This window comes from Micromys minutus (genome assembly GCF_963924665.1).
Source record: "Micromys minutus genome assembly, chromosome: 24".
In the NCBI taxonomy this organism is placed as follows: Eukaryota; Metazoa; Chordata; class Mammalia; order Rodentia; family Muridae; genus Micromys; species Micromys minutus.
The window spans coordinates 33737419-33761201 of NC_137959.1; the positions used below are offsets into that span (position 1 = coordinate 33737419).

The 23783-nt window shown below is 41.8% G+C and overlaps 1 protein-coding gene across 1 annotated transcript; it reads right to left on the minus strand.

Moving 5' to 3' along the window:
* Positions 1-4215: 4215 nt before the first annotated feature.
* Positions 4216-22464, minus strand: LOC308435956 (ATP-dependent RNA helicase DDX19B). Its single transcript, XM_080936683.1, has 12 exons — positions 22336-22464; positions 19209-19257; positions 18492-18542; positions 17209-17344; positions 16882-16974; positions 13410-13512; positions 10326-10440; positions 8943-9120; positions 8387-8624; positions 5424-5586; positions 4878-5069; positions 4216-4525 (listed from the first exon to the last, which is right to left on the minus strand). The coding sequence occupies exons 1-12, from the start codon at positions 22390-22392 to the stop codon at positions 4464-4466; spliced, it is 1437 nt and encodes a 478-aa protein (XP_080792809.1). The 5' UTR covers positions 22393-22464; the 3' UTR covers positions 4216-4463.
* Positions 22465-23783: the final 1319 nt, after the last annotated feature.

Below are 23783 nucleotides of genomic sequence, written 5' to 3' on the forward strand. Positions count from 1 at the left end.
TCTCTCACACGTCTCTCTGTCCATTAACTGTAGCTAAGGCAGAGGGGAGACAGCAGGCATGTCAGGCAGCACTTTAAAGCTTGACCTAACCTTTTAATGCTGATGAAATATGATCTCACTACACAATCCAGACCTCTGTAGCCCTAACAGTACTCAAAAGTTTCAACCATCAGCCTTGCAAGTGTTAAGATTACAGCTGTGTGTCACCACACTTTCCTCCACCTTCTAAAACTACAACAAAGCAGCATCCACCTTCCTGACCCTCTGGATTCTAAAGCCAGGACAGTCTGGAAGCCAAGAAAATCATGTGTCCCCATCTTCACACTAGCGTTTCAAGCTGTTCTGGGAAGGCCCTATATTAGCTAAGGATAAGAAAAGCAGTGTGTCTTGGCATAAGTTTCTTGGGTTAATTTCATGCCCCAGAGTCCTTTATGGAAGACACCATAACAGCCAGGCAACAGAACACAGGATATTTATTCTCAGACAGAGAAGCAAAACCATGTAAACTTCCAAGGAGCTCCCAAGAATCTGGTGTCTCTAATGAGGGCCAAGAGAATCTTGAGTCCATGAAACCTTTATTATCTCGGGTGGTGTGGGCATAGGAGGCAGGCAGCCCAGTTCCCTCCTCCAACAACAGAAAGCCAATTTTGCTACACTGACTTCAGAATTCCTCATCCTGCTGCTAATGCTAAAGACTTCTCAGGCTCCAGGCCCCCAGGCTTGCCTGTCCTCAGACTACCCAGCTTTGGCTCTTCTGTCAAAGCAGGACACGACTAAAAAACAGTCAAAATTTAGTCACTAGGTCTTGGTGGCTCCTGCCTAGGATCCCAGCAGTCAGGAGGCTGAGGTAAAATTGCTTTGAGTTCCAGGCCAGTCTTGTTAAACAACAAAACCCTGTCACAAACACAGCAACATTTTGCCCTGTGATCTCTGACTTTCCCACACATAGCCACTTGAGCTGTCTTCCCAGAATATCTTTTACCCTAGTCAGCTTGACTCAAAGTGTACAGAGCTAAGGCTGACCTGTGTCTAAGTAACCCAGGCTGACTTTAACTTAGCAATTCAGTCTCAGCCTCTTGAGTGCTGTAATTATAAAAAGCACACTTTACTTTTGCTTTCTGAGACAGAGCGTCATATAGGCCAGGCTAGCCTCAAATTCTCTTTGTACCTGAAGATGATTCCTTTCCTTTGAAATTTTGTCTTGAGATTGCTTCCTCAAGATACAAACCCACTCCTTTATGCAACTTTCTCTAACCTCTGGAAATCTTTATACCAGTCCTGGACACTGATTTTGTTATAAATGGAAAAGATCTATCTCCAAGTGAAATGTCCTGATCCAGCCTCTTGGAGTCTAGGTTAGCTCTGAACTACTGAACTTCCTGCTTTCAGATCACAAATGCCAGGACTATGGGCATAAAGAATATGCTCAGACTGTTTTGTTTTTTGTTTGTTTGTTTGTTTGTTTGTTTGTTTGCTTTTTGAGACAGGACCTATATAGCCTAGGCTTACTTCAAACTCCAATCTCTTTTACCTCAGCTTTGCTAATGCTGGGATTTGTAGGTATAGACAATTACTCTTGCTAATGCTGAGACAGACTGGTAAATACCACCACTTTTGGAGGATGCATCTATAGACTAACTTTACAGGGAGTGACCAAAATCATCCTGTTTTACTAAAGTGGGGCTGGGTTTGTGTGTTGGTGTTTGTGTCCGTTTTGCAAATGAACAAAATCCTGGGCTGTGGAGATTCCCTAGTTGCTTGTTAGAACAGTACCAATTGACAGAGTCTAATACTAGCCTAAGGCAGTATTTACTTGATATATCAACAAGCACAAGACGCTACTTCCTTCTTATAATCATTACTGTCTTAGTAACATGAACAATTCATAATTAACACCAGCAAAAACTGTATCTTGCAGGGTGTGGAAATGCACACCTTTAATCCCAGCACTCAGGAGTCAGAGGCAGATGAATCTTGGAGTTCAAAGTCAGCCTGGTCTACTACAGAGAAAATTCCAGACAGTCAGGGATACATAGAGAAAACAAAAACAAAACAAACAAAACCCCTAAACCCCCAAAAGACTATGTCTCAACAACTGATCAGATCTTATGCATACAACTAATGAATGATTCTCAGAACAAAAACCTCACTATGGCATGATAGTACACACCTATAATTCTAGCACCCAGGAAACTGAGGCAGAAATTTAAGTTTGAGGTCAAAGAGTAAAAATCCAATAAATCTGTTTGTGGATAGTGAACATCATGAAATTTTCATTAGAAAAAAATTCTTTCCCTGAGCTTCTTCTCTCTCTTTCCCTGAGATCCTGTGTCCAAGGGCTAAGTTCATCATTTCATAGAAACATAACCTTACTGAAATCAGTCTACTCACTGGGACTAAGGCTCTGCAAGCTCAATACAGTCTTATGACTGCTGACAGTACTAACATGGCCCTAGGGACAGGTGGTGACAGGAACGAGTGTGGGCTGTGAATGAATATGGTCCACATGACACTAGTGACATGCCAGAGTCATCCACAATGTAGAACTCACCTTTTTAAAAGGTGGATAAAATCCTTTGGGAGTCTTTCCAAGAAACTTTTTAATCGTAAACTAATGTATATACTTCACAGACACCATGAAACCCATCCAGTAAATTCTTGGGAGGTTTAGGACACTAGGTTAGGAGGGCTGAGCTACATTTCTACCAGAAGCCACTGAAACAATGTGCTCACCTGCCCCATTCTCCTTCTCAGACTCAGGGAAGAGTCTCCAACTACAGATCTTGTTTTTAGTTATTTCAAGTTTGGTCCACAGTATTTTGGGAGAACGTTTATTCTCTCCTTTTAAGACTCCTACAATAGATCAAAGCTGGCCAGGAACACACAGAGAATTCTATTCAAATACCCACTGGAGGAAGTGCAGAACTGGCAGGCTGTTAGTTTCTCTGTGACACTGAGCCACCACCAGGTAGCAGCCATTGCACTCTCCTTTCCCAGGTGATGGAGACGGCCTTAGAATGCATGAACACAGATAAGATCTAGGATCAATACTTCACATCACAAAATTCTTCCACCATGGTTGGGAATAATAGTTCAGTGTAAAATACTTACATAACAGAACACAAGGTTCTGGCTTTGAGTCTCAGCACAACACATACATGCAACAGTACAAAACAAGACAAATCACCTCCTGTCCAAGTCAAAGAACTGAAGAGGATGCTTCTTGTTCCTTTACATTTGCTGTCACTCTGTGGCTATCTGTGGCCTAACCAATGTGAGAAACTCCATTTTCATTGTTTGCTTTTACTGTTCTACTGACAGGTGCTAAGGTAGGAAGGAGCAAAAGTTTGGTGACTACTCTGTCTTGGACAGACAAACAGCTGTGGTCCATCCTGTCCCTCATCCAACTCCCTTGTATTCAATACAGGCACTATGAACACAGATGATCAGAATCCCATTAGAATCATGATGCCCAGTGTCTATAATCACTCCCCAGCTCTGACAGGACTAGTCTTTGGGAAACGTAGACAAAGCAAGAATTTTTGGCAACTGCTAACCATGTCATGTCTACCATGTTTGGATCAAGGCTGCCTGTTCATCAGAAACTTGAAGCTACAGTACTCACTCAAAATCCAGGTCTCAGGTACCCTTTTATATGCCTGGGACGACTAACAGTCAAATTGATGTTACAGATGTAAAAAATGATGATTCAAGTAGCCAGGACCCAGGTGTTATCGTAAGCCAAAGGTACCACTAATTCTCCATGACAACTTCTCCACAGGTCTTGCTGAAGTATGAACTAAGAACTCACCAATAATCAGATTTGCGCTGCATATAAATTGCTACCTGCTGAAAAGAACAGTCCATGTTTCTGAGGCACAAAGCTTAATAGAGAGGCCCCAAAGGTATTTTGGTCCAACATAGCAAATCATTTCCTGGAAAGAGTGTCAGCATGGGTCACTGCACACCAAGTCCTAAGCAGCCAAACTCCAGTACCTCATCCCATCCTCCTGACAACAGGGCTGGTTCACATCCTTCTCCTACCTGGGGACTCTGACTCTCTGTGCTCTCTTGTTCTCCTGTGCGGTCACTTCCACAACTGGCCTGCACACTCCAAGTCAACACAAGTAAGTTTTGTCATAAGAAATCCTTGTCAGATTATCTAAAATAGTGTAATGATGGAGAAATGTTGTCCAAAAAAAAAAAAAAAAAAAAAGGACAGGACTTGTAAAAGGTAAATTTCTGTATATTCATGCCTAATCTTCCGAAGTTGTATAAACAAATTTTCTACCATCCCCCATCATTTGCACAAATTTTTGTCAAGTCCAAACGTAATTCCGAATGAGGTAGGTAGTCTCTACTCAGACCTTGGTCTTTGAGGTGCCTGTCAAGGTCTATGCCATGAAAACACTAGATTCCCAGGCAGGGAGCACTGAGGGTGGCGCTGCCCATGGAGAAGCTTCTCAGTTGGCTATTTTCTCGATCTCATCCAAATCGTCTGTGTCCAATCTTTCTATCTTCTTATCTGAGGGGAAAAAGGAAAGATCGGAAGACTGCCATGAGCTACTGTGGAAATGCAACACAAGTCACTTAGGACAGCATGGCAGTCTGGGGAGGCACCTCCTCATGGGACAGTGATGCTTCCTCTAGGCATACGGTAGGTTTCCTGGTGCACATAGCACCAGGGCTCTGGTCACTGATACCAACTTCCCAGAGAGTCAGGTTCTCCCAGACTGGTCCCAGGGCACTGACATTCCAGTCCCTGAGCCCTGAATATACAGGGGCAGAGCCCACCACCTCAGGGACCAAGGAAACTTCCCCTCTCCAACATCCCCCTCTGAAAAAGAGATCCAGCCAGAGCCAGCTCAGGGACTTACTAAAATGCTCCTGGATTCTGTTGAGGATATTCATGCTGTGCTTGCTGTCAACCATGTTTACTGCCAGACCCCTCTTGCCAAAGCGGCCTGTGCGCCCAATGCGGTGCAGGTAGGTCTCATTGTCTGGGTTCCCGTCCTTGTCCACAGGAAGGTCAAAATTGATGACCACGGACACTTGTTCAACGTCGATACCTGTACAAAGGGTTGGAGGGAGGCAGGCAGCAGACAAGGGGGCACCATGAGCCACACATGCACTTGCACTGGACACACAGCTGGGACAGGTCACATCTGACATGTAGCCACTAAAGAGCAGGCAATAGCTGAGAAGGACACAACTCCACAAGTCAGGGAGCATCTGGAAACCTTTCCACCAAGGCAGGACTACAGCTTCCCTTCCACCCAAAGGGACAAAGGGAACCAATCAGCTTCTCCTAGGAAGGAACGTCCCTCAAACCCTCCCACCTCCATGAGACCATGGACACAGAGCTTTTCTTGCTCACAGGCCTGGGTCCCCCGGCCTGGTGAAGGGGGCCAGTCTCTGCTCACCACGGGCACACACGTTGGTGGTCACCAGGACCTTCTCTTTGCCTTCTCGGAAGCGCTCAATCACGGCAGCCCTCTGCTCCACCATCATCTCTCCACTCAGCAGGGCCACCTGGTGGCCCTCTTTGGAGAGCTCTGCTGCCAGCCAGCTAGCTGTTTTGCGGGTCTGGAGTGAAAAGAATTGTTTTTAATGAAGAGACCTGTAAAACAAAAACAAAAACAGAAACAAAGATATCCACAAAAATGTGGTTGTTGCCATTATGAAATGTGAAGACTCTAATGAATTCAGCAGGCTGTTCAGGCTTAAACTTTCTCACATGGGGGTCTGGGGTAATGTGGAACATCAAGACCAAGAGGGGGGGCATAACTAGAGTGAAACAGTGTCTCCTGGACATGAGAGGACTACTGCAGTCATGACCTCAGAGCAGCTGTAGCTGCCTGAACAAGACCTATACAAGATCAAGCATGTCAACATTCTGGAATGCTGGAAGCAGGTTTACAGGAGCCACCATCCCTTGCTGAGGAGCTGTTGATAACTGGCAGCTGTAGAAGGGAGGAGTGGAGTGTTTCCTTAAGGACATGATCCGTGTAAGTTGACCATACTCCACTGGATGGTGGTACACCATTAATATACAAGCAGCACTAATTGGGTGGGGGGTGGAGACCGACCGACCGACCTGGGTAGGGAGTCAGGAGAAGGCCTTGGTGGGAAGTAGTGGGACATGAATATATTCCAAATACACCATATGCATATATGAATTTCTCAAATAAAAAAACATTTAAAAATGTTGGCCCTGGGCTGCAGAGACATTTTAGTAATTAACACCACATAGTGCTCTTGCAGAGGACCCGAGTTCAGTTCCCAACACTTACATCAGGCAGCTAACAACTACTTATAACTGCAGCTGGAGGGATCAGATGCCTCTAACCTGCAAGTGCACCTGTACACATAAGCGCATATACATACCACCAAATAAAAAATAAATGAATAAAAAAAACTCCTTTAAATGTCATCTCACTTGGAATTTTGGTTGTATTAGTCATTTGGATGAATTGCTTAGTGGTTGTTACTTTTCCATGTAAGACCAACTATCTTCATTTCTTAACAGTGCATATCTTGAATGTACAGTAGAGATGGCTCAGCAGCTAAGAGCATCGAATGCTTTTCCAGAGGTCCTGAGTTCAGTTCCCAGCAACCACATGGTGGCTCACAACCATCTGTAATGGGATCTGATGCCTTCTTTTGGTGTGTCTGAAGAAAGGGAAAGTGTACTCATATACATAAAATAAGTAAATAAACCTTTAAAAAAATAAAATAGTCTTTAAAAAAAAAAAAGGTGGAGCTGGAGAGATGGCTCAGTGGTTAAGAACACTGGCTGTTCTTCCTGATGTCCTGAGTTCAATTCCCAGCACCCACATGGTGCCTCACAACCATCTATAACATGATCTGATAATGCTTTCTGGAATGCAGGTATGTATGCAGAGTACTCAAATATATAAAATAAATAAAATTTTTTAAATGTCTGAAAAAGTATGGCATGTCTAGGAAATGGCTCAGGATATTTAAAGGGCCTATTGGTACAATCTTGACAACTTGAGCTCAGATCCCTGGAGCCCATATTAAGAGTCTGATGCACATGCTTAAAGGCTAGTGAGCTTGAAGTACACAGCACAGCAGCAAACAGCAGGAAAGACCCTACCACAGTGACAAAGTACAAGATGAAGAACCCATACTATGAGACTAACCACCTCTCAGTGCTGTTCCCACGAATGCACAGACATACTATTTATTTACTTATTAGATAAGGTCTCATTATGTATCCATGGCTGACCTTGAACTCACATACATTCTGCTGTGATTTAAAGGTGTACAACACCATGCCTGGCCATATTTTTTTATTTTTTTTTAATTAATTTATGTAGTGTTTGACTGGCAGGGTAACATGAACATGCTGAGCACATGAGGTCAGATGATAACTTCAGAATTAATTTCTCACATCCCATCATGTTGGTCCTGGGAATTAAATTCAGGGAGTGATGCTTGGGAGCAAGCACCTTTATGCAACGGGTCATCTCAGAGCTAGCCTAACAGCTTACTTATTTTTAGTTTTACATTCATTTATTAGTATGTGTGTATGTATCCACATGTTCATGGCATGTTGTACACAGACAACATATAGGGTCTAGAAAGTAAACTCAGGTCATCAGTCACCCACTGAATTCCATGCATACACTCATACATTTATCACATACACACAATATAACAATAGTAATAATAGTAATGATAATTTCTAAAACTATTTTATCAGAAAAAAGAATTGTATCCAAGGCTGGAGAGATGGCTCAGTAGTTGAGAGCACTGGCTGCTCTTTTACAGGACCAGTGTTCAGTTCCCAGCACCCATGACGGGGGCTCACAACCACCTGCAACACTGGGATCTAAAGCCTCTCCTGCTTTTCATATATATGCACAAAGGCACATACACATAAATAAAAATAAATAAAAATACAAGTTCTTAAATTGTATAAACTGGGCATGGTGGCATGTGCTTTCATTCTGCCATGAGGCAGAGGCAGAGAGGCAGAGGCATAAGGATTTCTGTGAGTTCAAATTACCAGTGGATTTTTTGTTTGATTTTGTGGCGCTGAGTATGAAAACCCAAGGACCATGTCTGCTACTCAAACATGCTACCACTGAGCTACAATGACAGTTCAGTATTAGGGAATTTCTTTTTTACACGAATCTCTAAGCATAACCAACCAAACTGTTTTTAAATTCAAAAACCCAAGGAGACTATTGCCTAGGCAGTGGATATAGATAGTGATTTCCCTTTACTGCTGTGTATAGAGTGGAATCTACCTCCTCAGGTGGTAGATATGGCTACCTCTCCCAGGTGGTAGCAACTCATAAACCTAAAAACAGCAGGGAAAAGCAGTGCACAGAGAAAGCCCAGGACAACTACTCACATGACAGAAGATCATGGCTTGGGCGATGGTGATGGCCCCATACAGGTTGCACAGGGCCTGGAACTTCTCCTCTCTGTTATTGCAAAGGACATAATACTGTTTGATGGTGTCCAAAGTCTCCTCTTCACGCTTCAGCTTGATGATGTTGGGGTCTGGGACCACCTTCTGGGCAAACTTCCACACTGAGTCCTCAAAGGTGGCAGAGAAAAGCAGCATCTGGCAGTTTCTGGGTAGCATCCTGCAAGTGGAGGCACACGCTTTATAGTCAGAAGGAACACAAGCTCAGCCTCCCCATCCTGAGTGGGCAGTAGCCCCAGCAGGCTGAATTGGGTAGAGAGCCCTGAGGTGGGTAGAGAGCATCCTGGGGGAGGAGCAGACCCAGCATGGCACTGGGGCTGAGTGAGGGTCCCAGGTGTCTCTTTACAACCCATGCTGGGAGCATGGCTACAGCCGCTGTGGAAATGGCCCACCAGACCAATGCAGCTGCACAGAGCAGAGCAAAGATCCCAAAGATGCAAGCGGAGTTCTGGCAAGTTCCCCTGGTTCTAGTTCCTACCTCTGGATGCGGATGCTCTGGTCTTGGTGGCCCTGAGTTGCTATCATCACATCAGCTTCGTCCAGAACAAATACCTTGATCTTCTTGGGGTCAATGAACTTCAGCTTGGAGCACCAGTCCAGGACGGTCCCGGGGGTACCAATGACAATCTGCTCACTGACCTTCTGACCTCTTTCCACTGTGGAAAAGATACATTTTCTTCAGGTATTCCAAAGACAAAGCTAGATATTTCAAAGCTACTTTGTATTTAATACTAATGATTTTCTGTTAATATTTTAGGAAAATTTTAGGATACCACCATATCTAATGCGTACATAGTTAATCAAATTTAGAATTAATGAAATTATTCTAAAATTTTTATTGTTTTGTTTTTTGTTTTTTTTTCCAGTCAGGGTTTCTCCATGTAGCCCTGGCTATCCTGGAACTTTCTATGTAGATCAGGCTGACCTCAAACTCAGAGATCTGCCTGCCTCTGCCTCCCAAGTGCTGCCACTAAATTAATGTGTGCTACCACCCCTCTGTGAATTACTGAAATTATATGATAAAGATTTAACAAAGAATGATAAAAATATTTTTTAAAAGAAGTCAGAAGGGCTGGAGAGATGGCTTAACAGTTAAGAGCACAGACTGCTCTTCCAGAGGATCAAAGTTCAGTTCTAAGCACCCACACAGCAACTCACAACTGTCTGTAACTCCAAGATCTGACACCCTCACACAGACATACGTGTAAGCAAGACACTAATGCACATAAAATAAAGATAAATTATTAAAAAAAAAAAAGAGCCAGAAATGATAATGGATGTCAATAACCAAGAGCACACAGGAGGCTGAGACAGGATTGTGAGGGCAAGACCAACCTAGACTTCAGCAAACTAAAGAACGTTTTAGGTACAAATGGGCAAGGGTAAAGTAAATGTTAATTTTCTAGGAAACTGTTAATCATTTGGTTGTAACAAGGGCGTTATGATTATATAATGTCCATATAAAGTGCTTACTAAAAGATTAAGAAGAGTGAATTACAATAAAGCAATTTACTTTTTTCAAAAAGATTTTTATGCATACAATGTTCTACCTGCACACCAGAGGATACCAGATCTCATTACAGATGGCTGTGAGCCACCACATGGATACTGAGAATTGACCAGTATCAGGACCTGTGGAAGAATAGCCAGTATTCTTAACCCTGAGCCATTTCTCCCTGCCCTACAGTTTACTTTTAAACATTTAACAAAAACATACAAACAAATCAATAAAGAAAATGTGGCAGATGTTAAGTTTTTGAACCTAGGTAGGGAGTATACATGTATTCATTATGGTTTGAAATTTTTCAGAAATAAAGTTGTTAAATTTATTTATGATCTAGGCCCCCATACCTCTACTCACATTTGTTGCCTCGAACAGCGTAAGCTAACTTCAGTTCAGGGTAAAACTTGCCCATCTGCTCAATCACTTTTCCTGTTTGCAGAGCCAGCTCATAGGTTGGGGACAGGCAGAGACACTGGAGGAATAAACAGAGTACAGTTGAGAGCTCTTGACAACTGTTTGGCTAAGGGCAATCCGCCTAAGAACATGCTTATTCATCTGAGGCCAAAGGAAAACAGATACGTAGTATACAGAACTTCCTTTATAAAAATTATATTTATGTGCATTCATATTTTGCCTTCATATATGTCTGTGTGAAGGTGTCAGACTCCCTTGAACTGGAATCACAGTCATAACCTGCCATGTGGTTGCTGGGAATCAAACCTGGGTCCTCTGGAATAGCAGCTAGTATTCTTAACTGCTGAGCCATCTCTCTGGGAATCAAACCTGGGTCCTCTGGAAAAGCAGCTAGTATTCTTAACTGCTGAGCCATCTCTCTAGCCACACCTTCACTTATAAACTGCAGAGTCATACGCTAGAATTATTAAGTGTCAGACTATGGCTGGTTAAAGACACTTAAAAGCAGGGACTGTCAGCTAGGCACTGTAAAAACACCATCAAGCCTAGTACTTAGGAGGCAAAAGGCAGGCTGATCTCTTGAATTCAATGCCAGATTGTTCTACATATGGAGTTCTAGGACAGCTAAGGTTACATAATAAGAACCAGTCTGAAGGAAGAAAAGAAGAGAAGAGCAGAGGAGAGCAGACGCTGGCCTCTGGAGCAAAAACCTCCCTGGGTGCGACTGTACTAGCTACATGCTGTTCTGTTTCTGGGACAGCACCTGCAACTTCGGGAAAGAAAGGCTGGAGTTTTGGGTGGACAGGGTCCATCAAGCTGAGTCAATTGTAACTGTAAAAGTATAAAGCATCTGCACACACTGCACTTGTAGTCAGGAAGCAGAGAAAGACAAATGCCAGTGACTCCCCTCCACACAGCACCCACCACTCCCTTTAATTTAGTGTGGGATGATGCCATGCACATTCAATGCTGGTTTCCTTTCCTCAGTTAAACTCTATCAGAAACCCTACAGACCTCACAGGGGATTCTAACTCTCCTCATATTCATGATGAAGATTCTCAAATTCTAGTTAAGGAATATTTGGGGGGAGGTAGCTGTTTTTCAAGACCAAGTCTCTCAATGTAGCCTGGATGTTCTAGAATTTGCTTGTTAGTACAGTCTATCCTCAAAATCAGAGAACCTCTTCCTCTGCCTTCCAAGTGCTAGGATTAAAGGTGTTACCACCTAGCTGAAGATTAGCTTCTTTTTCACTTTTTCAGAACTTTCTCCTCTTTTTTGGGGCAAGGTCTTGTTACATACATAGACCAATCTGGCCTTCAGATGACTATGTAGCCCAGGTTAGCGTTAAGTTCAAGCTCAACTTGTCTCAGCCTCTCAAATTCAGACTATAGGCATGTACTACCATGTCCGACAGTTGTCATAATGTTCAAACCTATGAGAATAAATGTAGTTTTTCATATAAGTAAAAGCGCCAAGCTTCTTAGCCATACTCTAGGACCTGCACACCACAGGTAGTACAGTAAACTTTGTGTTGTCCCTGAAGGATTAGCCACTCTACTGTTGTTCAACCTGAGTTCTGTTTTATATAAAACGTTTATATTCCCAGCACAGGAAAGACTCAGGAGGACTGATGTACATTTATGGTCAGTCTGAATTATACAGTAAGTTTCAGTAGACCTTGAACTACAGAGACTGACCTTAAAAGAGAAAAAAGAGGGAGACCCTTCATAAAATGATAAAATTTCTTTAGTTTATTTAAAGATGAACATAACACAAAAATATGAAATGAAATGCTATTTAAAAGTTTCAGAAAAATGAATGGAGTGGGAATTCTAGTCTATAATGTATGTGTGTGCGCACGCACACGCGTTCGTGTAGGCAAACATATATATGTGCATATAGTATAACATGTAGGAAGGTAAATATTTGATAATGGAAGGACAGTCCAAGTAAAGAACACATAAGCCATGTAAGAGAGTATAAGGCTAACTGTCTGTCTCGTTTTAACTCTATCATGAATTTTCTTCCCTGTGTGTGGTAGATAAAGGTATAAAAGTAAAACTGACAGATGCTGTGTGTGTCTGTGGCACACGCATTATCCCAGCAGTCAGGAAGCAGAGGCAGGTGGATTTCTGTGAGTTCAAGAACAACTTGGTCTTTTAGGACAGTCAGGGATTTTTGAGGCCCTGTCTCAAAATAAAACAACAAATAATATGCTAATGAAAGTATTAAGGACCCAAGTTTTATCCCCAGCACCCACATTGTGGCTCACAACCAACCATCTCTAACTCCAGTTCCAAGGAATATGATGCCGCATTCTGGCTTCTGCAGGCACCAAGCACACACCTGTATATACACATGTGATATACAGACAGCATAAAATAAGGAAATCCAGTAAAGAGATTCATGCTTCAGAATGATTTTTCTAATTTTCTAATTACATAAAAATTCATTGAAAATTCATTGACTTTGGTTTTGGCTAATTTCACTGCATAACATTTGTTTTTCAGAAAGTTCTTTCAATACTTTATTTTATTCTTTTATCTTTTGAGATTATACTTTTTCATTTCCCTCGTCTATTTCCTCCCTCCAAACTTTCCCTCATTCCCCCACCCCTGCTTCCTTTCAAAGTTATTGCCTTTTTCTTTTTAACTGTTGATGTTTATGTGGGTGTGCGTGTATGTGTGTGTTTGTGTATGTGTGTGTGCATGTCTGTATGTTCCTAAACCTGTTCAGTCCAATTACTTGCATGTATACATTTCAGGACTGACCATTCAAAAAGAAAAGAAAAGAAAGAAAGAGAGAGAAAGAAAGAGAGAAAGAAATAAAGGGTCTCACTCTGTATCCCAAGCTAATCTGGAACTCACTATGTAGCTTATGGTACCCTCCAACTCTCCTGCCTCTGCCTACCCTTTACTGGAATTACAAGGGTAATAACCTTGACTACCCACAGCCTAGCTTTTAGTCCAGAAACAGTATTATCCCCTTTAGGCTGTTGATAGGAAACCCAAATTCCCAAGTCCTTACCTGGGGATACTTGTTTGCAGGCTCTACTTGGCTGAGCATGGCCAATACAAAGGCAGCTGTTTTACCAGTACCAGACTGAGATTGGGCAATTAGGTTCTGTGGGCTGCATGAAAAAAAGAAAATGTTTAGGAGCTTCACCATCGCTGTAGTTTGAATGAAGATGGCTCCCATAGTCCCACAGGGGCACCATTAGGAGGTGTGGCATTGGTGGAAGTGTATCTCTGGGGGTGGCCTTTGAGGTCTCAGAAGCTCAAGCCAGGCCCAATGTCTGTCTATCTGTCTGTCTCTCCCTCTCTCTGTTCTCCATGTCTGCCTGCATGCTATACCATGGTTCGTGTCACGATGATAATGGACTAAACCTCTAAACTGCTAGCCAGCCCCAAGTAAATGCTGTCCTTCATAAGAGTTACCATTACCACAGAGTTTCATCACAGTAATAGAAACTCTAACTAGACAACTATCAAACAAGTTTGCAAAGGGCTGGAAAGATGGCTCAGTGGTTAAGAACACTCATTTCCCTTGCCCAGGTTCTGGATTTGATTCTTAACATCTACATGGTGATTCACAATTGTTTGCAACTCCAGTTCCAGGGGAATCTGATACTTTCTTCTAACATCCTTGAACATCAGGTATGCAGGAGATACACTCATGCAGGCAACGCTTTCACAGAAAATTTTTAAAGTTTTTAAGAAATAAAAGTTAATAAAACTTAAAATGGTTTTTTAAAAATGAGTTTTAAAATTTCATCTAAAAAAGAAGACCTCAGATTCTGTAGCAGAGTTCTGCGTGATAGCTTCACGCATGCAGAGTAACACAGAGATGTGTGGGATTTGTACGTATTTATCTTTACCTATACATTAGTATGTGCCCATATCTATGTGTTCACACATATGTGCATAGGAAGCGCAGAAGCTGACATCAGGTATTTTCCTAGTTTGCTTTCTACTGCTGTGGTAAAGACCATAGCTAAAAGCAGCTTGAGAAATGAAGGATTTATTTGGCTTAGTTTCCCAGGTCACAGATCATAATGGAAGTCAAGACCTGGACGTAGGACTGAAGCACACACTGAAGGGTGCTGCTTACTGCCTTGTTCTCCATGGCTTATTCAGCTCCTTCTTGGCTTTTTTCCCTTTGAAGCAGGGTTTCACTGTGTAGCTCTGGCTGTAGACAAAGCTAGACTTAAACTCACGAAGATCTGCCTACCTCTGCCTCCTGCGTGATGAGAGTAAAGGCGCGTGCGACTGCTGTCTGGCTAGCTTTACTTCTTTATAAAATACAGAATCACTTGCCCAGGGGTGGTACTGCCCATTAGGCTGGGCTCTCTCACATCAATCATTAATTAAAATAAGTTCCCTCAGACTTGCCCAAAGGCCTGGCTGATGGACCCTTTTCCCAGATGACCTAATGAAGTTCACAAAAAAACTAACTAGCATAGATTATCTTCCTCAGTAGCTTTCCATTTTTATTTTTTAAGACAGTGTCTTTCATTAAACCTGGAACTCTTATTTGGCTAAACTGATCAGCAACTCCCATGGATTCCTCTGCCTTTGCCCCTATAAGCATGAAGACAGAACACAAGCATTGGTAACTGCTACACCTAGCTTTTTATGATTATGTTAAGAATCCAAACTCAGGTCCGCATACATGAACAGCAAACTTTATCAAATGAGCCATCTCTCTCCAGTTCCTCATTGATATCTTTTAATGTCTGTTAAGGTTCGACCTGATCTGTCTCCCTGGTATCTCTTAGCTCACATCTTTTTCTCTCTTTCCCAATCTCCGTCATCTCAAACCACAATAGTCAACAATGTTGCTGTCATCTTAGGACATCTGTACTAGCTATAATTTGCCCCAAACAATCATACCCACATATTATGGTAACTATCTCCTTTCCTTCCTATAAAGACCCAGACGTCATCAACCTGAAACTCTCAAACAAGCACTTGACTTACAAAGTTTAACTAGCATAAAATACCTTAAAACACAAGACCAAGGGTTCAAGTGGCAAGGTCTGCAAAAAGGATGGCAAGAACGAAGTTCAATTCCTTAAAGGTAGAAAGATGAAGGCCCTAACATACTCAAGATGCAGTCAAAGAAATGGATAACAAACAAAAGGCTTTCAGACATAAACAAAAGATAGGTTTGTGTTTCTGTGTGTGTGTATAAATATATCAAGCTACATTAAATGCATGTATAAAAATGTCATAATAAAACCCATTACTTTGCTAATTAATACAGGAATAGACAAACAAACAAACAAAAAACCCCAAACAAAACTTTAAAAAAAAAAAAAAAAGAAAGAAAACTTGATAAAATACAAGTCAAGACCAGGGAAGTGTCTGTTCATCCTAAGCAGAGATCAGGAATTTAAGAAGCTGGGGATGTGTTTTAGTTGGCAGCCTGTTCACCTAACTTGCAGGAAGTCTTAGGTTTGACACAATCACTGCATAAACTTGGCATGACTTTAGATGCCTATAATCCTAATACTTGGGACGTGAAGTCAGTAGGATCAGAAATTCAAAATAGTTATCTCTGGAGATGACTCAGCATTTACAGATGCTTGCTGATTTTCCAGAGGATACCAATTCAGTTCCCAATGCCTTGTCAGTAGGCTAACAACACCTGTAACTCCCACTCTAAGGGACGGCTCAGCAGTTAAGAGCATTGACTGAGTTCAGTTCCCAGCAACCACATGGTGGCTCACAACCTCAGTAATGGAATCCCATGTGTAAAGACAGTGATGGTGTACTCACATACATAAAATAAATAAATCTTTAAAAAAAAGTCATCTTCAACAACATAAAGAGAATTTGTGGCCAGCTGGGCTATACTGAGATTCTGTCTCAAAACAACACTGTTAATATCTCTAAAATCAATCTTACACTCAACCAAAAGCAAGCAAAAACATCAAAAAGATTTATTAGTAAACAGATATGTGAGAAGGAGAATAAAATGTTAGTGGGTAGAATCTAGGTAGTAGGTATATGGGCATTTCCCTATAAAATCCTTTCTAATTCACTGAACATTTAATCTTTTCCTAACATATGTTCAGGTTAAAAATAACTGGGGACTGGCAAAATGGCTCAGTGGGTAAAGGTGCTTGCTGCCAAGCCTGATGACCTGAGTTTGATTTCCTGGGAACCTTATGGTAGAAGTCAAGAACTGCCTCCCTCCATATGTCCTCTAATCTCCATACGCATACCGTGGTGCATACATGTATGTGCACACACCCACACAAAGTAAGTGTAATGAATTCTTTTATAAAAGCTATACAAATAGTTGCTATGCATTATTTTTAAAAGTTGGTGAGGCTGGCCTGGCCTTAACTTCACTTTAAAGCTTGAAGAGACCTTCAACTTTTCATCCTCCTGCCTCAGCTTCCTAAATATCTGAGATTAAAGGCAATAGGCCTAAATTTTTAAAAACCTTGTAAAATAGTAAATGACAGATGTAGTTATGTTGAAGTACATACGGTTCAGCAAGCATCAAAGGCAATGCGTTCTCCTGTATCTTGGAAGGGCGGTTGAAACCCATAGCGTAGACTCCCTGGAGAAGCTGTGGTTTCCTGGAAAGCCATTAAAGAAGAAAGTCACTGAGACAAGGAACACAGCATCTCACTCAGGAACACAGGATATAGCTGAGAACACCTAAACACTGTGAGAGCGCAGCTAATGCCTTTGCATAACATTCAACACAGCTACATGCATGTTCTTAACCTCATGTAGGTAACCACAATGATGTATGAAACATATGTAGAGAGGCCATAATCTCTGTACGAATGCAAGAAAGAACTACTCACAGGCGAAGCTCCTCGAAGGACTTCACCGAGTAGAGAGGGGAGCTTGGGTCCCTCTGCAGGACTTCCACTTGGTTGGTGTTATCCACAAGATTGCTTCTGATCAGCTTGTTGAGTAAAGACTGAGCAGCTCTGTCCTCTGTAGGAAGAGAGAGCACAAGAGGTTTCTAAAAGCTCATGAATTTGCCAGTGATAATGGCGCATGCCTTTAACCCCAGCATTTAGGAGGCAGAAGCAGACGGATCTCTGTGAGTTTGAGGCCACCTACAGAGAGAGAGTTCCAGAACAGAGAAATCCTGTCTCCCCCCCCCAAAAAAGTCAATAAATTAACAGTTATAGTCAAAGATATTTTAAGTAATACGATATGTGTGTACTGGAGTTTCTAATACAAAGACATCAAATTTGAAATTTTAAATATAATAAAAAATGAAAATTTTCTCTGAAATATATCAACAATTCTTTCACATAGTGACTAAACTGAACTTATACCTTAGTACCGTGACACTTATTCAACATCACCATGGTTGAGTCTAACAGTAAAGCTTCATGCTGGCAAGAAGACAAGAGTGTCCCTAGCAGTCTGGCTCAATTAGTGAGTTGTAAGTTCAATGAGAGACCATCTCAAAAAAAAAAAAAAAAAAGGTGAAAAAGCTAGGCATGGTGACATTGACCTTTAATCTCAGCACTAAGAAAACAGGGGCAGAGGTAGGCAGATCTATGAGTTCCAACCTGTATATAGCAAGTTCCAAGCCAGACAAGACTACATAGTGAAACCCCGTCTCAAAAGCAAAAAGAGGTAGAAAGTGACTGAAGAAGATACCTAAAGTTAATAGTTGATCTACATCCACATGCACACACACCCATACCCCTACACCCAAACGCCTACTCACACACACACCCATACCCAAACCCATATACTAACACCCACACTCATACATCCACACACCCACACCCAAACCCAGACCCACACATCCAAACACCCACACTCATCCAGACCCCCACACCAACCCAACCCAAACACCCCCACTCTCACCCACACCCACACACCCCACATATACCCACACCCTTAACATACACCCCTCCCCCTTGTGGCATATGTCATCAATCCTAGCACTTGGGGTAGAAGAAAGAAAAGGACCATAGAGTTCAACTACATAGAGTTCTAGGCCAGCAAGGGATACACAAGTCTTGTCTGAAAAAAAAAATCTTAATAAATAAGTATGAATAAGATCTCTATAACCTTTTTCCTAGAACAAAGAACCTCATTATAACTTGAATACTGTTACCTTTCTCATCTTCCTCTGTCTTCTCTGCATTAGCATTAGTCTTAACAGCACCTTGATTAGATACAAAGTAGAGATGTCATTCAAAATTTTATCCCATACTTAGCAACCAAGACAATTCTAATTCTAGGGAGGAAATGATCACATTTTTGCAACAAAACAAACTGAGGAAACCAAGCCACTTCTAAAACTATTCAGTTCTCTCTCCATAAAGCTTAGAGACACTGCCTATCTGTGAATATTTCCAGACCCCCTTACTCTATTTTAAAAACAACTGCAAACTTCTGTCACAGCAGTGACATTTCTGAAATAATATAGAATGATAACTACAACAGCATTAATTAAAAAGCATCTTTGTGCTCAGTAAAACATCTGCAATTGTGTCAATGTGAACACAATACCATAAAAATGCCATGTAGTAAATTATTGACTAATAGAAATATATATGGGCTGGAGAGATGGCTCAGAGGTTAAGAGCACTGACTGCTCTTCTAGAGGTTCTGAGTTCAAATCCCAGCAACCACATGATGGCTTACAACCATTTGTAATGGGATCCAACACTCTCTTCTGGTGTTGAAAACAGCTACCATGTACTCAAATACGTAAAGTAAATAAACATTTTAAAAAAATAGAAATACCAAATTAAAAATAATTTGTTTATACTGTACTATATAGTTACTATACTACATAGTTATTCTGTAACTAGCTTTAGTTACTCACCATTGGCATCTGGTTTGATTTTCTCCTCCTTAAGATGCAAGTTGCTCAACTAAATGAGAAGGGAACAGAAAGTGTCAGGAAATCACATCTAAGTCTTGAATCAACAGAGCCTCCTAAGAGAGGAAGAGCTGCTCTCAAGACCCACTCCCTAGGTGCACTCAGTAGAATGATTCATTAGGTTGTTCTGCTGGGTTCTTTTGCTTCTAAATGGGTGAAAAGGAATAACAAAAATTTCCCATAAATACAGTAGTAGAGAAAAAAAAATTACACAGTAGCCCCAAACTCAGATGCCCTAATTACAATTTCTAGGCAGAATTATAATTTGTAATTAACTTCCTTAATACTTTTATTTACAAAGATTTTCTCAGTGAGATTTCACCAGAGCTACCATTTTTCTCATGTCCTAAAAAAATAAAGAAATGTGAAGATTGGAAAACTGCAGTCTCCTTTGACAGCCAAAAATGGACAGGAAGGATCGATCATGGGCAGAGAGTCAGCGAAACGACTAGTTATGTCTGGCTAAGTCCAACCAGACCACAACTCCATGCAGCCTCAGTTCAAGCTGCCTTGTGCTACAGTCTGACATTTAACTGGGCACATTCTGGAGCAACGCAACACCAGGCATAACTACAACTGCCCACACCAGGCTGAGGTGGGACTAGAAAAGAAGAAACAGATCAGACAAATGTCTCCAGGGAAGAATTATCAGGACTGTCTAACAATATAAATTCAGAAATATAGCGGTATGATTTATGTCTGTCCATGAGAATGTAAGTATCTTAATAGCAGGGGCTATTTCTATTTGCATCTAGCACAAATCAGTTAGACTAATCATGAAATATTAAGTGAAGACTCAGCTATCACCTAGTAAAGGGTAAAAAGAATAAAAAATTAGGTTGGAGAGATGGCTGGAGAGAGGTCAAGAGCACTGACTGATCTTACAGGGGTCCTGAGTTCAATTCCCAGCATCCACATGGTGGCTCACAACCATCTGTAATGGGATCTAATGCCCCCTTCTGGTGTGTCTGAAGACAGCTACAGTGTACTCATATAAATAAAGTAGATAAATCTAAAAAAAAAAGAAAGAAAAGTTACAAAGAAATGGTTATTTCTTAAACCATAGACATGTTCTCTATGTCTTTTCTCTAAGTCCAAAAACAAAGAAAGGGGGAATGAAATTAGGAAGGTAGGAAAAAAAAAGTTGTTGAATGGGAGGTTAGCTTCGGATGGAGGAACCCCATTTGTCTTCATGGAAACTAAAGTAAAACCTATAGTCTGTCTACGTTAGTGTTACCAAGCAGCAGAGAACATATGGGAGAGAGTCGACAAAGGAAATTAGCAGAGGGATTAGCAGAAAGGATATTATAAACATGTAAAAACCTTTCATTCATTCTGGGGATCAAGAACGTTAACTGACAGTAAATGCAAAGCTTCCAGGACACTGTGCCACTGCTAAAGCACTCCCCAGTATCCTACCAGGAGCACAGTCTAATTCTAGTATTCACAGACATTTTAAAGAGAGCTACCAAGCTAGGTGTGGTGGCCACACCTCCCACGCCAGTGCAGGGAGGCACTGGTTGAATCACAGGTGTGGGTTTTGTAGCTTAGGCTACTTGAGGCCTGTGTCTAGAAAAACGAAGGAAAGGAGAAAGAAGAGACTATATTTAACACAAGAGAAGGAAGGAATCCCTCCAAATGAGATTACAAATAAATCTGTTATTTCCTCTTCCCCTCACAAAATGTGTTCTAAATACTTTTAGTCCCAGCACTTGGGAGGTAGAGGCAAGAGTCAAGAGTTTGAGACCAGCCTGGTCTACAGAGCAAGTTCCAATACAGCCAGGATTACACAGAGAAATCCTGTCTCAAAAAACAAACAAACAAAACTGAAAAGAACCAAAGTGTTGGGATCAAAGGTGTGCTCTACTACACCTAGCTTTTTCTTTCTTGAGCTAGGAACTTGCTATATATATCTCAGAGAGGACTGGAACTCCTGAGCTTCTACCTCTTTTCTCCTGAGTACTGGTATTCCAGGGCTGTACCACTATAGCCTGCTTGAGGGGAAAAAAATGTTTGGTTTGGTTTGTCTCTGCCTTCCAAGTGCTGGGACTAAAAGTATATGTCAACATGCCCAGCACTTTAAATTTTTTAAATTATATTTATCTGGCTTTTGTGGGGTAGGGGCAGAGACAGGAGGATCCTTTAAATTTGAGGCCAGCCTGATCAGTTTATAAAGAAAGTTCCAGAACAGCTGGGGCTCTTATACAAAGAAATCCTGCCTCGAAAACCAAAAATATAAATAAAAATAACATCTTGATGCACAAGCCCAAAACATTATTTCTCTTTAAAGTATATATACTATAATAAAAGCTTTGAGCCCAAATAAATCTTTATTACTTTGTGTTTGGTGTGTGTGTGTGTGTGTGTGTTTTGCAGCAACATCACTATGCAGCCCAGGGTAGCCTTGTACTTGAGGCAGTCCTCCTGTCTAATAAACCTCCAAGAAATAGGATGAGAGGTGCTCCACCACAGTGCTAGGTTCAAACCTTTACTCTTTCAAAGTTTAGAGGGGGGGGAGGGAGGGAGGGAGGGAGGAAATGAACAGGTCCTAACTCTTAGAAAATTCATAGACATATATATTAAGAGTTAGGTTCAAAGTTATGCTAGAACTCGGAATGTTTAAATTCTACAAATACTTATTAACTCATATCTTGATATTATGTATCAGGTTCAGAAAACAAGTTAGGCCAACCAAAAGATTTACTGACAGACCAGTAACTCATTCACTACCAATAACAATGTTGGGAGAGTCATACAATTATGAGTAAGACATCCTCCCTAAGCCCAAGAAACTGAAAAAACAGATACATCTGAGTCTGTGAGTGCAATCAAGTATCAGCCCTGATTCCAGGAAGACAGGCAGGTGGCTGAATATGATGAGGAACCGAGCATCCAACTTGAGTTTACATAAGGTGGAAGGGATTGGGTGATCAAAGCCAGCTTTGGGTCCAGGCCCCATGCCGCCCGGGTCCTCGGTCTAGTACCAAGCAACCTAAGAAGTATCCTTCTAAGACATCGATACCCTGACCAGCATTGGCTCCTGGTCCTCCAGCGGTTGGTGACAACTCACCGACTCAGCCGCGGCTTCCTGCTCGTCCACTGCTAGGGCCCAAGAATCCGTGGCCATGGTCCCCGGTGCAGGGGAAGCGCTGGCAAACTTGCCCGCTTGGGCGGTACAACCGCAGATTCAGATCTAGCAGAGAGGTCTAGCACCGCCCAGGGGGAAATCATACACTGCCTCTCTCAGACGACCGGAAGCGGCGCGCCAAGGTGTCGTCAGAGTACGCGTCAGCTCGGCGCCCCTAAGGTCTGAGGATCCAGAGCCACCCACCCCTCACCCTTCCCTGAAGATCCCCCTACAACCCAACTGAGGTAGCCAGCATTAAATGCTCTTGGACTGAAGACGGAAAATCACATTTACGACCAGCATGGTGGCATAGATTGCCCTCGTATAACTATTACACTCAGAATACATAAGCCAAGTGTTTTAACTTTTCAGGATATTTAAAATGCCTCATTGTAAAAGTGCCTTACCGGACTTTTAGCTCAGGTAAAAATAGTATCTGTTCTTTTAAATTTAATAAGATGTAAGATGTCTAAGCGTGCAATTAGTCCCGTGAAACAAAGGGTTACGTGCTCAACGATAGGCTCAACGATAAGCCCAAATCGAGCTTTAAAACACCAAAGGAAGGTGCCAAGTAAAATTCTTGGCGACCAGAAGAGCAAGCAGTTTGTTCAATCAAACCAATTCAGTTCCCGAAGGAATAGCAAAAGCAGTTTAATAACAAAACACATGACTTTTGGAGTTACCTATACTTTCTTCAGATGGCCAGCTCTCCTCCCCTATGTAAAGGTTGTGTAGTTGGTGGTGTGTTTTATAAAAACATAAGGAGAGAAGAAATATGTTTGGTGGAGGTGCAGTAAGGTATGGGGGAGAGGGGGTGCCTATGAGGGCCCACGCCAAGGCATCCCTTCCCTCTAAGGGACCAGCCACAGGACAGTATAGTATGGAATAGAGTTTATTTGAGGCACATTTTATTTAATTACATTAGGATGAATATTTTAAAGATTTAGTCATTTAATTTTATGTGTAGAAGTGTTTTGCTTGCATGTCTATGAATACCACATATGTGCCTGGTACCTAGACAGAAGAGGGTGTTGAATACTCCGGAAGTGGAGTTACAGATGGTTGTAAACGACCATGTGGTCCACTGCAAGAGCAACAAGTGCTCTTAACCTCTGAGCCATCTCTCCAGCCTTGATTTTTGGTAGTTTTAAAAAGGAACCAGCTCTAGTTTTAGAATAGTAGAATAAAGGCAGGAGAGAACAGCTGCTTCCCTCCAACAGAAATTAAATAGGCTTTTATCCCATGTATGCCACAGAAAGAACCTGAGCGTCTTCTGGAACTTATGAAAACATTCTATTAATATTCCATGACAATAAATTAACCTCAAGAAATGATGAGTAGGTAAGGATGGGGTGGAGGCCAGGGGACATCCAAGCACAGCCAAGGGGCAA

Bases quoted from the DNA above. Each gene is read 5' to 3' on its own strand.
- LOC308435956 (XM_080936683.1), bottom strand. From the start codon at position 22,392: ATGGCCACGGATTCTTGGGCCCTAGCAGTGGACGAGCAGGAAGCCGCG. The intron at 5,070-5,423 runs GTGAGCAGAGAC...CCCTTTGTACAG, and splicing joins CACCAACGTGTGTGCCCGTG to GTATCGACGTTGAACAAGTG. The intron at 4,526-4,877 runs GTAAGTCCCTGA...TTTTCCCCTCAG, and splicing joins CAGAATCCAGGAGCATTTTA to ATAAGAAGATAGAAAGATTG.